Source organism: Anolis carolinensis, unplaced genomic scaffold (genome assembly GCF_035594765.1).
Source record: "Anolis carolinensis isolate JA03-04 unplaced genomic scaffold, rAnoCar3.1.pri scaffold_13, whole genome shotgun sequence".
In the NCBI taxonomy this organism is placed as follows: domain Eukaryota; kingdom Metazoa; phylum Chordata; class Lepidosauria; order Squamata; family Dactyloidae; genus Anolis; species Anolis carolinensis.
Window position 1 is genome coordinate 2852551 of NW_026943824.1, and position 17126 is coordinate 2869676.

General features: G+C 39.8%; 1 protein-coding gene across 2 annotated transcripts in view; it reads left to right on the forward strand.

The window, feature by feature from the left end:
• Positions 1 to 17126, forward strand: part of card11 (caspase recruitment domain family member 11) — an 80915-nt gene that overhangs the window by 21348 nt on the left and 42441 nt on the right. For both annotated transcript variants that reach the window (XM_062964229.1, XM_062964230.1), the window contains exons 5-8: positions 1136 to 1315; positions 10046 to 10198; positions 12822 to 12947; positions 15581 to 15775. In XM_062964229.1, the coding sequence (XP_062820299.1) occupies positions 1136 to 1315; positions 10046 to 10198; positions 12822 to 12947; positions 15581 to 15775 (654 nt within the window). The remainder of the gene's footprint in view (positions 1 to 1135; positions 1316 to 10045; positions 10199 to 12821; positions 12948 to 15580; positions 15776 to 17126) is intronic.

Consider the following 17126-nt stretch of genomic DNA (forward strand, 5'->3'; position numbering starts at 1 on the left):
TGTGCATATTGATTGGTCTGTTCAGTTAAGATCTATCTGCCTAGAGTTTGAGTCCTGTGTTCATCTGTTGTCTGTTAGTCTGTTTGTGTTGATACAGTAAAACTTTGTAAATAGTTTTACCAACGTCTCTGAGTGTCTCTTCGTTCTGCACTCAACTGATTCCATCCAACTACTGCTGCGCTGCTAATACCTGAGACTTGTTGCCCTTCAGATATGGGACTACAATTCCGATCAACCCTATAAAAATAAAATTATTATTTTATTATGACACAGCAAACAAGATAGATATGCTGCATTTCGTATCACAAAATCACAAGTCGAACCCTTCCCAAGTGTCTAGGATTGTGTGATGTATTTTCGGATGATGCGTGCAGATCCCAGCAAGGTAGCCTTTGCAATTATTATTATTATTATTATTATTATTATTATTATTATTATTATTATTATTATTATTATCGAACTTGACCAGCAGTGAGGCATGATGGGATTATCATCTCATAAATATCTAGAGCTCAGAGCTTCCTCGTCTTCCTAGTCAACGGATGGATCTACAACTGTGTAGTCCTCCAACGGAAATTGCACAACTTTCCACAATTGCAGCTCCCAAAATTCATCATCATTGGACACATTGATCCAAGTCAGTTGGGAAATATTGGCCAACCATATCCAATGAAATATTGTGCAGTATTCCTAATTTCAGAACACTTCTTTTTGTAAATAAAAACTTATTTTGAGCAGAAAATAGTGCAAGAACACAGTTTTTTGAGACCAAGGGTTGCTTTCTGCACAGCTCAATATTTTACCTAGACAAATACCCCAAAAAATGTCAAAAATGTGCACAAACTGTTGTAAGTCATCCCACAGTTAGAAAAGTTCAAAAAGTATCCATTCCTGCATGCAAGTATGAAGTAAAAGAGAAGTTTTACAACCCCAGATTCCTTTGTTTTTATTTGATAATTCACTGTGCCATTTGCGATATGTGCGCTGGAGGCACTGTGCATGAAATACACGCTATTTATTTGCTCGCTGAGTGGCATCTTTATAACTTCTGGAAATGACACTACTAGTGGCATGGCCTGTTTTTTAAAAACTGACTTATTTTATCTTTTTTTTTTTTTTAATGGGACTTTGCTAGATTGACCAGCTGAAACACTGGCTGAATAAAGTGGAAGAGGAATGCAAGCTGGAAAGGAACCAGTCCTTGAAGCTCAAGAACGACATTGAGAACCGACCAAAGAAAGAACAGGTTCTGGAGTTGGAACGGGAAAACGAGATGCTCAAGACCAAAATCCAGGAGCTCCAGTCCATCATACAGGTGAATCTGGGAAATTCCAAAGAGCGGGACATAGCCTTGGGTGCAGATTTCAAAGTCCAAGTCTTTCAAGTTGTTTCTGGGGAGAGCCGTGATGGAAATCTGGGTTGCTGAAGATGATTTGTCGGGTCAGGTCAAGTTTCAGAGCTGTCGTGAGCTGGGAATCTATAACCAGGCAGATGGACTTTGTTATAGATGATCGGAAGCTAACAACTGCCCGGTGGCATGAAAAGAGCTCTTTGCTACAAATGACTTCTTGGCTATTTTCTTCATTCTCTTCGCAGTTTGAGGCTGGGAAAAAATATGAGAACACACCGGGGGAATTAACTTTGTTGCTAACCTGCTTGTACAATTCTCGCTGCCGTTTAGGGGGAGATAAGTTACACTTGTTTACTTCTGCGCTGGGAATCCATCTTCTATTGGTCTCAGCCTGGGAGAATAATAATAATAATAATAATAATAATAATAATAATAATAATAATAATAATAATAATAATAAAACTTTATTTATACCCCACCACCATCTCCCCAACGGGGACTCGGGGCGGCTTACATGGGGCCATGCCCAGAGCAATACAATATAATAAAATATAAAAACAACATATCATAACACAATTAAAACAATACAATAAATAATAATATACATTACAACAAGAAGTCAAAGAAACAGTAAAAACAAGGGCGGGCCGCATGAACACAAAGATAAAAACTTGGGGTGAGAGAGACAAGGAATACACCACATATGAAAGTGGAACAGCCTAGAGCAGGGGTCCCCAAACTTTTTAAGCAGAGGGCCAGTCCACAATCCTTCAGACTGTTGAGGGGCCGAATTATCATTTGGAAAAAAAATACAAACAAATTCCTATGCAAACTGCACATGTCTTATTTGTAGTGCAACAACAACAATAGAATACAATATTTAAAAATGAAAACAATTTTAACCAACATAAACCTATTAGGATTTCAATGGAAAGTGTGGGCCTGCTACTGGCCAATGAGATAGTCAAGTTAATTAGGGTTGTTGTTGTTGTTGTTGTTGTTGTTGTTGTTGTTGTTGTGTGTCTTCAAGTCATGTCAGACTTTGGCCGAGCCTAAGTCTAAAATTATTTATTTATTTACTGCATTTATTTACTACATTTATATCCCACCCTTCTCACCCCGAAGGGAACTCAGAGCAGCTGTATGTACATACAATATATTATATTATTAGCATAACACAATATTAGCATTATATATTACTATATTGAACTATACCACTATACTATTATATAATATGTAATATAAAACATATAATTAATATTATTATATGGTATTACTATTAGTATTATATTGTATAACATAAGATTATTATCAATATTATATGTAAATACAATATATTATATTATTAAAACTGATATAAAATATTATATTATAAAACTGAGGGCGGGGGCCAGGTAAATGACCTTGGAGGGCCGCATCCGGCCCCCGGGCCTTAGTTTGGGGACCCCTGGCCTAGAGGATAGTGTATTTATTTATTTACAGGATTTATATTTATTTACAAGTAGACTCAGGGTGGATCACAATGCACATATATGTGGCAAACATTCAATGTCATTAGACAATATGAAATATATAGACAGACACAGAGGCAATTTAACATTTTCCGGCTTCCGGCTTCATAAGGGTAAGCTCGATTCCAGCCATAGGAGGAGCTGCCACTTCATCGTCCACTTGTGACCTAGTCCTAGATGGAGTACTTCCTCATTCATCCGCACACTGCTGGAAAGTTTTATGGTGTCGTAAATTAGTTAAATTAGCCTCCCCGCATAAAGCGGTACCTAAATTTCCTACTCAGCAGATGCAACTGTCTTTCGGGCTGCAAAGGTCAACAGGAAGCTAGACTATTAATGGTCGGGAGTTTACTCCAATCCAGGCTGGTTTCGAACTCATGACCTCTCAGTCAGTAGTGATTTTTTGCAGCTGGCTACTAACCATAGTATGTTAAAGCGCTGAGCTGCTGAACTTGTGGACCAAAAGATCGCAGGTTCGAATACAGCGGCCGCTGTTAGCCCTAGCTTCTGCCAACCTAGCAGTTCGAAAACATGCCAACGTGAGTAGATCAATAGGTACTGCTCTGGCGGGAAGGTAACGGCGCTCCATGCAGTCATGCCGGCCACATGACCTTGGAGGTGTCTACGGACAACGCCGGCTCTTCGGCTTAGAAATTGAGATGAGCACCAACCCCCAGAGTCGGATACAACTGGACCTAACGTCAGGGGAAACCTTTACCTATCTAAATTAGTTAAATTAGCCTCCCCGCATAAAGTGGTACCTAAATTTCCTACTTGATAAATGCAACTATCTTTCAGGCTGCATAGGTCAACAGAGAGCTAGGCTATTAAATGGTCGGGAGCTCACTCCGACTTGGGCTGGATTCGAACTCATAACCTCTTGGTCAGTAATGATTTATTGCAGCTGGCTACTAACCAGCTGTGCCACAGCCCGGTCCAGATGTATACTGGTCCAGATGCTCTATATGGGCATCAGTAAGGATTTGGTTTAATTGATAGCCACATTGTATGTTTGGGTAAGTAAGTGTGTATGTTTGGAATGTTTCACATGTTTTGATATGGTCAAAATTGACTAATCAATAAAGAGTTGTTGTTGTTGTTGACAGCCAAAGGGATAATTCTGGGTAGAATTTCTTTGGATGCCCAATGGTTGTGACATTGGACCTGATCAACAATAATAATGGATTGTGCAGCATCTGCTGCATCATTTGTTGTGTTGCTCGTGCCTTCAAGTCATTCTTGGTTCTGACATTTCCATTTCTGACTTATATGGATCCAAAAGCAAATTATTTTCTTGGTTTGTTTGGATGGGGGTTGTCATTCCTTTCCTCTGTGGCTGAGAATGTGTGACTTGTCCAAAATCATCTGATGGGTTTCCAACACCAAAAGAACTCTTGGGGAGTCCCAGAACGACACCGCATTCCAGATTTCGGCGAGGTTTCCGTGAAGAGAAGAAGCTAAACCAGTTGTAGAAAACAGTGGAATTAATCATGCAACAAGGGGAAATATAAATTATGCATCTTTTTGTATAATTTATACAGATTGCCGCTTTTCCAGTAAGAGAACATTCAGTTCAGAGTACACAGCAGCTGGTTTATATAATGCTTTTCCTGTGTGTCCAACCCGGTGCAATATTTCTCATAAATTTTCCTTCTAATGGCCCTGCGAGGAAGGCTGAAAGGCTGATGCTCGCGTGCCGTGTGAAAGATGGCCGAGGCTTTGAGAATAGTGGTTTGCTTGCGTTTAGGGCTCAAATGAGATGATTCGAATTGGAGAATTCAGCTCCGTTACCTGAATTTAGGATGTCTTCAGTGAGCCACGGTTTGTATTAAAGATGGTTTGTTGCTTAAGACTGCTATTGCACGAGAGATAACCTATTTATTTATATTCCGCCCTTCTTTCTCATCCCGAAGGGGACTCAGGGCGGATCACAATGTACATAATATATGGCAAATATTCAATGCCATTAGACATATAACATACAAACACAGAGGCAATTTAACATTTTCCAGCTTCCGGCTTCACGAGGGTATGCTCGATTCCAGCCACAGGGGGAGCTGCCACTTGTGACACCGAGTCCTTGATGGAGTACTTCCTCATTCTTCTCCACACTGCTGGATTTTTTATGGTGTTGTAAATTAGTTAAATTAGCCTCCCTGCATAAAGCAGTACCTACATTTCTTACTTGATAGATGAACTGTCTTTTGAGCTGCTTAGGTCAACAATGAGCTAGGCTATTAATGGTTGGGAGCTCAATCTGACTCGGGCTGGCTTCAAACTCATGACTTCTCGGTCAGTAGTGATTTATTGCAGCTGGCTTCATGAGGGTATGCTCGATTCCGGCCATAGGGGGAGCTGCTGCTTCACTGTCCACTTGTGACACTGAGTCCTTGATGGAGTACTTCCTCATTCTTCTCCACGCTGCTGGATTTTTTTATGGTGTTGTAAATTAGTTAAATTAGCCTACCCACATAAAGCGGTACCTACATTTCCTACTTGACAGATGAACTGTCTTTCGAGATGCTTAGGTCAACAACGAACTAGGCTATTAATGGTTGGGAGCTCAACTCATGACTTCTCGGTCAGTAGTGATTTATTTCAGCTGGCTTCATGAGGGTATGCTCAATTCCGGCCATAGGGGGAGCTGCTGCTTCACTGTCCACTTGTGACACCAAATCCTTGATGGAGTACTTCCTCATTCTTCATGCTGCTGGATTTTTTAAGGTGTTGTAAATTAGTTAAATTAGCCTCCCTGCATAAAGCGGTACCTACATTTCTTACTTGACAGATGAACTGTCTTTCGAGATGCTTAGGTCAACAACGAACTAGGCTATTAATGGTTGGGAGCTCAATCCAACTCAGGCTGGTTTCGAACTCATGACTTCTTGGTCAGTAGTGATTTATTGCAGCTGGCTTCATGAGGGTATGCTCGATTCTGGCCACAGGGGGTGCTGCCGCTTCACCGTCCATCTGTGACACCGAGTCCTTGATGGAGCACTTCCTCATTCTTCACGCTGCTGGATTTTTTAAGGTGTTCTAAATTAGTTAAATTAGCCTCCCTGCATAAAGCGGTACCTACATTTCCTACTTGACAGATGAACTGTCTTTCGAGATGCTTAGGTCAACAACGGACTAGGCTATTAATGGTTGGGAGCTCAACTCATGACTTCTCGGTCAGTAGTGATTTATTGCAGCTGGCTCTTAACCAGCTGTGCTACAGCCCGGCCAAGCTGTGGCTTCTCCTCCTATTCCTGGTTTGCTTTGTTCTCCCATCTCTTTTGCCAGTTTTATGGAACGAGCCAGGATTTGTAGGCTTCCTTTTGGCAACAAGCCATGGTTTGACATAGCTGAAGTTTGCCATCCAGCAGCAAAACATGGATAATAAAGACCAAGGTCGGCAGAGAGGTTTGCACATGTTCAATTTTCTAAGTAGATATGGTCAGTTATTATTTTCCAACCACTCTTAATCTGTCTCACACCTCCGCAATTTGGACACGGGAAGATTAAGCAAATCATAACCAAATTAATGTTCCCGGTGCTTCGCAGCAGCCTCGTCCTTTCCGAAGCAGAAAGTAAGTGATGTGTTGATTTTCATAACCTCATTAAGCTCCAAGCAGCCCTTGAGCTGATCCAAGGACTGAGCTCTGTTTTAGGTGTGGAGTCTAAAACTCCTCTTCTGCTCGGTTGTAGTCTTCCCAGGAGAGGCATTGTAAATAGTAATTTGGAAGGTTGAGAGCGTTAATCAGCATGACTTACTTGAGCTTAATCACTGGTTGGAAATGAGGCGGCGGAGAAATAGAGCTGTAATTAATTGGAGATACACCTGACGGTGGGAGCAGGAGAGACACGGCTGCACAATTACTCACGCTCCCGTCAGAATACAGCCAACTTCTAGGTAAGCCTGGTTGTCATAGATTTGCAACAAAAAAAAACCATATAGATTTCTCTGGAAAGCCAAGTTGGCTTCTTTCCTCATGAAAGCCAGGTTGGCTGCTAGAGGAGCAAAGCAATTTGCTCCTCTAGCAATTGAGGTCTTTGCAAGACCAACCTAAGTTACAAAGCAAAGGCAAGGTGGGAACTTTTTCCTCCATTCCAGATACAGAAGCTATCGGAATAGTTGGATTTTAAATGATATTCCCATAGATGATGGCATGCAAGCAAGGAAGATGTTCTAGGTAGTACACACAGCACTGTCCTATTATTATTATTATTATTATTATTATTATTATTATTATTATTATTATGTCACAGCAAACAAGATAGATATACTGGATTTCGTATCACAAAATCACAAGTCGAACACTTCCCATGTGTCTAGGACTGTGTTTATTATTATTATTATTATTATTATTATTATTATTATTATTATTATTTTATTATGACACAGCAAACAAGATAGATATGCTGGATTTCGTATCACAAAATCACAAGTCGAACACTTCCCATGTGTCTAGGACTGTGTTTATTATTATTATTATTATTATTATTATTATTATTATTATTATTATGACACAGCAAACAAGATAGATATGCTGGATTTCGTATCACAAAATCACAAGTCGAACACTTCCCATGTGTCTAGGACTGTGTTTATTATTATTATTATTATTATTATTATTATTATTATTATTATTATTATTATTATGACACAGCAAACAAGATAGATATGCTGGATTTCGTATCACAAAATCACAAGTCGAACACTTCCCATGTGTCTAGGACTGTGTTTATTATTATTATTATTATTATTATTATTATTATGACACAACAAACAAGATAGATATGCTGGATTTCGTATCACAAAATCACAAGTCGAACACTTCCCATGTGTCTAGGACTGTATTTATTATTATTATTATTATTATTATTATTATTATTATTATTATTATTATGACACAGCAAACAAGATAGATATACTGGATTTCGTATCACAAAATCACAAGTCGAACACTTCCCATGTGTCTAGGACTGTGTTTATTATTATTATTATTATTATTATTATTATTATTATTATTATTATGACACAACAAACAAGATAGATATGCTGGATTTCGTATCACAAAATCACAAGTCGAACACTTTCCAAGTGTCTAGGAAGCATGATATTTGTAGGGCTCGGATCTGAGATTTCACAGGGAATGGCTGTACATGTGAGAGAACGTTCCACAATTTCTTCTTCTCTCCTTTTGCTTTTGCATGTCAAGTATTTGTACCTTTTGACTCCCGGTTTATGAAATTATTTTTGGACAGCGAATTACTTAAAGGCAGAAAGGGGAAAGCTGGCTGCCGCTGAGAAGAAAACATTTGTTCTCGTCATCAGTGATGATGACTTCAGGCGAGGATTTTTCGATTATTCAGAGCATGTTGCCCTGAAATGGCTCCACGTGTCATAAAAACATCTCTTGTCAAGGAGCAGACGCAAAGGAAACCAAATGCAATTCCGTGGAAACAAGCCAGGCAGAGAAGTTGTTTGCACACTGAGTTTGGAAAGAAATGCACAAGCGTCATAAGAATGTGATGTTTTCCTGAGATGCTGGGTTATTCTATATCAGTGATGGCCAACCTATGACATGCGTGTCAGCACTGACACGCCTAGCCATTTTTGCTGACACGCTGCCGCATGCAGATTGATTGGATGACTAATGTCTTTTGTGGCCAAATTTGGTGTGGTTTGGTCCAGTGGTTTTGTTGTTTACTCCATGGGAATTATGCACAATATATATATATATATATATATATATATATATATATATATATATATGAGATATCATTCTATTATTATTCTATTATTATTGTAGTATATTATCATTTTATTATATTATTATATTATTCATGATTCATGACTACATTGAAACTAGAATAGAGAGAAATCAGCGTGGAAAATGCATAGATTGTTGTACATGGAAATAATGGTAGTAAGTAGTTTTTGATTTATTAAATACAGTTATATATTACAACTAGCTGTGCCCAGCCACGCATTGCTGTGGCGAAGTCTGGTGGTCTGGGAAATAAAGTATTGACGAATTGGTGGTAGTTAAGGTAAAGGGTAAAGGTTTTCCCCTGACGTTAAGTCCATTATAAATGGGTTATATAGCTGTGTGGAAGGGCCTTGAGTCTACACTGCCATATAATCCAGTGCAAATTAGATAATCTGTTGAAGAGACCTAAGTGAGACCCAAGTCTGCCTGTCCCTGGGCTGAGTTGGTTGCTAGGAGCCCAAGTGGGCAAAGATTAGCCCTCTAAACTGGCAGTAATTGGATAAAAACAATTATTCCTTTCCCTCTAATTAGTACTTTATTTTTCTTTTCTTTTTGTTGTATCAACTTAGAGGCATGGATGAGGGATTGTGTTGTCAAATGTTGAGGTTGGGGGGCCTGTAGTTTTGTTGTTTTGTGGGTCGCTGTGATGCCATCACTCATTTATATATAGAGACTAGCTGTGCCCGGCCATGCATTGCTGTGGCGAAGTATGGTGGTATGGGAAATAAAGTATTGAGGAATTGTATATTGTATATTGATAATCTTATATTATCTGCTTAGAACTGGATTACATGAGGCCCCTTCTTCACAGCTGTATAAAATGCACACTGAAGTGGATTATATGGCAGTGTGGAGTCAAGATAATCCAGTGCAAAGCAGATAATATAAGATGATAAATGGGTTATATAGCTGTGTGGAAGGGCCTTGAGTCTACACTGCCATATAATCCAGTTCAAATCTGATAATCTGTGGAAGAAGCCTAAGTGAGGCCTAAATCTGCCTGTCCCCTAACTGAACCCTGGCTGTCCCTTGGCTGAGTTGGTTGCTAGGAGGCCAAGTGGGTAGAGATTAGCCCTCTAAACTGGCAGTAATTGGATAAAAACAATTATTCCTTTCCCTCTAATTAGGACTTTATTTTTCTTTTCTTTTTGTTGTATCAACCTAGAGGCATGGATGATGGGTTGTGTTGTCTAATTTCGAGGTTGGGGGGGCCTGTAGTTTTGTGGGTTGCTGTGATGCCATCACTCATTTATATATATAGATTATATATTTTTGTTATTGAAACTATACACATTGCAAAATTATGGGGTTTTTTCTCGAAGTGACACACCACCCAAGTCATGCTAGGTTTTTTGGTGAATCTTGACACACCAAGCGCAAAAGGTCACCCATCATTGTTCTATACAATTGCTCATGTGTTCCAGGCTGGAGAACCCGGCTTGCCGGATTCAGACAAGGCCATTTTGGACATCCTAGAGCATGACCGCAAAGAGGCACTGGAAGACCGTCAGGAGTTGGTCAACAAGATCTTTAATCTCCAGGAAGAGATCCGACATGCAGAGGACCTGCGAGATAAGGTAAGACGGAGATTGTAAAAACAAGAAAACACAACGAACCTTGGAGTTTTTCTTGGAGAACAAACAGGCAGGTGTGCAGTTCTGGAGTTGTTCATAGACAAGATCTCACAGTCTTCCTGAAAACCCATTTGTCAACAGCAGCCTTAGATAGTTTTTTGATGCAAGAAATGCAAAAAAATTTTTTAAATACAATGGGCTGATGTAATTCTCCTGCATGCATTGATGTGCTGTCTCCAACCACTTTTTGTTTTGAAGGAGAAGCAGATCTGACGTTGTGTATAGTGATAAGTGTCTCGTTTCCTTACTGGCCTTTCCTTCCATTTGGCATCATGAAACCTAACGGGAACAATCTTCATTCTACCCAGATAGTGTGGTATTGTGACAAATCATTGTTGTGGTAATCTCTGAGCGGTTAGACTCAATTTAACCCTCTCTGGGGGAGATTCCACCAAAATCAGCAGAGTAGCAAAAGCAAAAGCTTTCAAATGCAACAGTTACTTACACTGGCGAGCAAGACAAGCCTTTAGGATTGCAATGGACTGCAGAGTCTCAAGAAAAGTTCAAAAAGTATTTATTCAGGTAAAAAGAACTCCATTGTAGATAGAAAGGCTTGGGAGCTGTCTAGTCTACTCTAGACTGGTTTCTAAGGAGAAAATAACAAACAGCTAGATAGTCACATCTTGCCAGGAGGAATGGCAAGGTGTTGTTGTTAGCTAGAAGAACAAAGAGAGAAGACAGAACCAAAATGGTTCCAACCTCATGGTCCTGTTTATTGGGGCCATAAAAGACATTCTGACCAATGAGAAGTTACTGTCCCTAGAGATTCACATTTCTACTAACTTCAAAGTAAGGGATGTGACGTACAAAGGATAGAGTGAAACACAGTAGAGCCTATCTAGGCATGCTTTGGAAACAGGGAAAGGATTCCCTCAATCTGACTCTATCATCTATCTAACTACATTTGGACTTGAGTAGTCCAGGATGATTTCCCAACAATCATGACCCCTGGTATGCCGTCAAGTAATTCACAACTCTCTATAGTTTGTTTGTTTATTTACAGTATTTATATTCCGCCCTTCTCAGGGTGGAACACATAACCGGCAAACTTTCAATGCCGTTATACAAAGACAGGAGAAACAACAATACAGATAGAGGTATATAGGCATTTCCCATCTTCGGCGTCCTGGAGGTTGTGCTCGATTCCGTCCACAAGGGGGTGCTGTTGCGCCATCCTTCATGTTGAAAAGCTCTGTTCACAGACTTCCTCTCTTCTTTGATTGCCGGCATTTTTCTGGTATTTCCTTATGGTGCCATTAAAATACCTAATAACTAAAGACAGATGTCTATTCTAAACAATATCTGAAAAAATATGCACCACGATAAAGGTTCAAAGCATGGAACACAATACGTATATTAGAACATCATATACATAATAATGTTAACAATAATAGTACAACTGATGACCAAATTCAGTTTTCAGTATAGAACATATATCAACCAGAACATATATCAACATATAACAACATTGTTGATACGAGGGCTATCCAGAAAGTAGGTTACGTTTTGGATTTTAAAAAGCACAAAGTATAGGAGAAATCATTTACCATATGCAGCTGAAAGGCACATCCCAAAACTACAATCTCATGTAATCCCCATTGAAATTTAACCACGTTTCATATAGATAAATGAGTTTGAAAAGTACTGCACCAGTAAATTCCCCGCTTGTGTCCTCAGCTCTTCCCCCTTCTCCCTTCCTGCAGCGTAGCCAAAACACTGCACTGCCAGCCACGGCCCCATTGTTGGAAACGGAGGAGAGAGGCGGCAAATTTACTGGTGCAGTACTTTTCAAACTCATTTATCTATATGAAACGTGTCTAAATTGCAATAGGGATTACATGAGATTATAGTTTTGGGATGTGTCTTTCAGCTGCATATGGTAAATGATTTCTCCTATACTTTGTCCTTTTTAAAATCCAAAACGTAACCTACTTTCTGGATAGCCCTCATATATGTTGATATATGTTCTATACTGAAAACTGCTCTGTGTAGCATTTAAATCTGGATGATTGCAGTCTATAAATTTTATACTCTGTAAGTTACTACTCTGTAAGTAACGACTGTGTGTCACTATAGCTGACTGAATTTGTTCATCAGTTGTACTATTATTGTTAACATTATTATGTATATGATGCTCTAATATACGTATTGTGTTCCATGCTTTGAGCCATTAAAATACCTCCCCGCTTAAGCGGTACCTATTTATCTACTCACAGCTGTTTCCGATCTGCTAGGTGGGCAGCGAGCTGGGCTGAAGGTCGAGCACTCACCCCCGACCTGGGTTTCGAACTGCCAACCTGTTGACTGGCAAGATTTATTGCAGCTGTGGTTAACTGGCTATGCTAAAGCCAGTTGTGAGTGCCACAATAATAGACACAATATACTTAAAGCAGGGATGGAGCAGAATATAGGCAAGATATCCCTTGAGACTCTCCTATTGTGTTACAACCAAAGCCAAACCCTGAGATGCGGTGATAGATCGGCAAGGTCCTCTTCTTTGGCGTGGGCTAGATCTTTATCGATTGCCCTTGATGCATTGTGTGTTTATTGATTGATTCATTTGTAGTACCTCGAGGAGAAACAGGAGCTGGAGCTGAAATGCTCAACTCTGGGGAAAGACTGTGAAATGTACAAACATCGCATGAATACGGTGATGATACAGCTGGAAGAAGTGGAGAAGGAGAGAGACCAGGTATGTGGAAATCACAAAGTGTCCTTGGGCAAGAAGGAAATGGACAGAAAATATTTTCTGCTACTCCAGAGCTTCTTCTTCTCTGAACCAGAGATCCAAATTGGAACACGACTGACTGGAAACTTAGGAGATATCGGAATGAATCCGGGACGCACTGCTTTGCATAGGCTTTATGTAAAATATTTCTATATTGAGCCTTTTGAAGAAAAAGTTGTGGGCAGAGAGAGGAAGTGATGTTTCCTCTTTGGAGAGGAAGGCATAGGAGGAACTTGAGGGTGAAATGTCCTCCGTAAGTGGAATCCAATCCATCATTAATAATAATACTTACCGTATATACTCGAGTATAAGCCGACCCGAATATAAGCCGAGGCACCTAATTTTACCACAAAAAAACCTGGGAAAACATTGACTCCACTATAAGCCGAGGGTGGTAAATTTCAGAAATAAAAACAGATACCAATAAAATTACATTAATTGAGGCATCAGTAGGTTAAATGTTTTTGAATATTTACATAAAGCCCAAATTTAAGATAAGACTGTCCAGCTCTGATCCAATCATTATTCTCATCTTCTTCAATGTAAATGTGCTTATATATCCTTTTAATAATAATAGAGTAAAATAATGCATGTAATAATAATAATAATAATAATAATAATAATAATAATAATAATAATAATAATAGACAAAATTACGATCTGCCAACTGCAAAAGGCCACCCTACTGGGATCTGCACGCATCATCCGAAAATACATCACACAGTCCTAGACACTTGGGAAGTGTTCGACTTGTGATTTTGTGATATGAAATCCAGCATATCTATCTTGTTTGCTGTGTCATAATAAAATAATAATAATAATAATAATAATAATAATAATAATAATAATAATAATAATAATAATAATATACATCACACAGTCCTAGACACTTGGGAAGTGTTCGACTTGTGATTTTGTGATATGAAATCCAGCATATCTATCTTGTTAGCTGTGTCATAATAAAATAATAATAATAATAATAATAATAATAATAATAATAATAATAATAATAAAAATACAGGAAAACACAGTCCTAGACACTTGGGAAGTGTTCGACTTGTGATTTTGTGATATGAAATCCAGCATATCTATCTTGTCATAATAAAATACAGGAAAATAATACATGTAATAATAAATAGAGTAAAATAATAAATGCAATTTATATATAATAAATTAATAATAATAATAATAAGATCAGAGTGAAATAATAAATGTATTAATAATAATAAAAATAGAGTAAAATAAATGCAATGGTAGCAACGATAATAGAGAAAAATAATAAATGTAACACTATCAATAATAATAGAGAAAAATAATAAATGAACCATATATTCTCGAGTATAAGCCGACCCAAATATAAGCCAACCGGGACCCTCATCCGAGTATAAGCCGAGGGGGGCTTTTTCAGTCTTTAAAAAAAAGGGCTGAAAAATAGGCTTATAACCGAGTATATACAGTAATATGTAACCTTTCTATAGCACTTTGGAGGATTCAAAGCACTCAAGTGGCATCTAAAGCAGGCAACCAAAGGCTTGATCATGTTTATATTCTCTGGGTTGCTGCCTACCTGGGACTCAATGGGATAGAATAGTTAAGTGCTAAACAGGCAGTAACAACTTTGATTGATTTTCCCCTCATTGTGTTTGTTTACTTTGGTACTAATTTTCTCGCATAGAGTGTTGACATCTCAACCAGCATTGTGTCCTTCAATTCACTATGTCTCTTTTCTTGAACATCAAACTGGATAAGGTTCTCCTTCAGAGTATATCCAAAAGCAGGGGCGGTTCAACCGCGAGGCAATTTAGGCACTTGCCTATGGTGCCATAATCCCGGGGGCACAGTTGAGGCACCCCGCGTGCACACACATGCGTGCATGTATGCACACGCACCCCCGCCTCCTCCTCCTTCAGGTCTTCAGCCTGGACCTGCCACCTGCCTTCAAAGCCTGGCTGCTTCCTGCCTGGGGGGATCCTTTGTTGGGAGGTGTTAGCTGGCCCTGATTGTTTCATGTCTGGAATTCTCCTGCTTTTGAGTGTTCTTTTTTTACTGTCCTGATTTTATTCATTCATTCATTCATTCATTTCCCATACTTGTGTCCTGCTCTTCTCACCCTGAAGGTTTGGGCGGGCGCCAAAATTCTGTTCGCCTACACTTGAAAATTACCTTGGGCTGGCCCTGTCTAAAAGTATATGAACCATCCCAGGTTCCCCATCCCTACTATATGAGTTCAGTTCAGTTGGGATTCCCAAGTGTTCAGCCAAGTTGGTATCTGGAACATAATATTTTGTTTGGAGAGGAAGGTTTCAACCCTGCATTTGGAATGAATGGCCAGCCCGGGGCTGTGGCGCAGACGGGAGAGCAATGAGTCACTGACCAGGAGGTCATAAGTTCGAGGCCCGCTCGGAGCTATGTTTGTTTGTCCTTGTTCTGTGTTTAAAAGGCATTGAATGTTTGCCTAATATGTGTAATGTGATCCGCCCTGAGTCCCCTTCGGGGTGAGAAGGGCGGAATATAAATGATGTAAATAAATAAATAAATAAATCCAAGCAGGATCTGCACCTTTGAAGGAATTTATCGGACTTTCTTTGCTTCCCAAGGCATTCCATTCACGCGACGAGGCCCAGACTCAGTATTCTCAGTGCCTGATCGAAAAAGACAAATATCGGAAGCAGATCCGGGAGCTGGAGGAAAGGAATGACGAACTCCGGATCGAAGTGGTTCGAAAGGAGGCCTGCATCATTAATCTGGAGTGCAAGCTGCGGCGTCTCTCCAAGGACAACGGCTACGACCAGGTAGAGTTCGAGAAAATGATCACACTGTTCTCTCTCTCGCTGGGCAAGTTCATTTATACCTGGCATAGGTGGGCAATTGCTGGGATTCATGCACCTGGCAGAGCTCATCAAGGCTTGACACCTTTCCTTCTGGACTGCCGAGTGCCAGTGCCAGCAATCTCTGCCAGCCTTCTCCTCTGGAATTGGCTGGCTGGTCTAGAGGTGACCCTAGAAACAGCTGACTGGTATCCTAGCCATTATGCAATGTCTCTCAAGTTGAACTGTCACAACATTGCTTCCATTCTGGAGGCTCTTGCTGCCCTATGCAACCCAAGTGGATAGAGCAATGGGTTCTAGTGACAGGGAGGACGGCACAGTCTGGTTGGCACAAAAGTGAGTCCGACTGGGCTTACGATATTGGCATCCGTCCTGGCTGAGGAGCATTGCCTTTTGGTTTAAATGTCCACCTGGCATGCCTTTTGGAGCACAGCAAAAAATAGAACTCGGGGGAAATTACGTTTTTGGACTACGTCTTTCAGACACACTTAGCCTACATAACCCATGGCAATTTTTCTCCCAAGCTCTGGCCAAAATCATACTGTGTGAATACAGTGCATTACACCCTCAGAATAACCACAGCTTTCAGTTACGCAATAAAGGAAATGGTGGTTGGAATATGTCCTCAGTTTGGAGGAGGCCTTGGTCTTTCTAGAGGTTTTATCATTTTGTTATTATTATTATTATTATTATTATTATTATTATTATTATTATTATTATTATTATTATTTTATTATGACACAGCAAACAAGATAGACATGCTGGATTTCATATCACAAAATTACAAGTGTCTAGGACTGTGTGATGTATTTTCAGATAATGTGCGCAGATCCCAGTTGGCAGATCATAATTTTGTCAATGTCTATTGTTTCCAAATGCTGGCTGAGATCTTTTGGCACGGCACCCAGTGTGCCCATCACCACCAGGACCACCTGCACTGGTTTCTGCCAGAGTCTTTGAAGTCCAATCTTGAGGTCTTCATAGCGGCTGAGTTTTTCCTGTTGTTTTTCGTCAATGCGACTGTCACCTGGGATGGCAACATCAATGATCCAAACCTTTTTGTTTTCCACAACTGTGATGTCTGGTGTGTTGTGTTCCAGAACTTTGTCAGTCTGGAACTCTGCGTGCTCATTTTCCAATACTTTTGCAGGTTTGTGATCCCACCAGTTCTTTTCTGCTGGAAGGTGGTACTTGAGGCATAAGTTCCAATGAATCATTTGGGCCACATAGTTATGCCTCTGTTTGTAGTCTGTCTGTGCGATTTTCTTACAGGATATGATCAATGGTTTCGTTGGTTTCCTTGCACAGTTTGCAT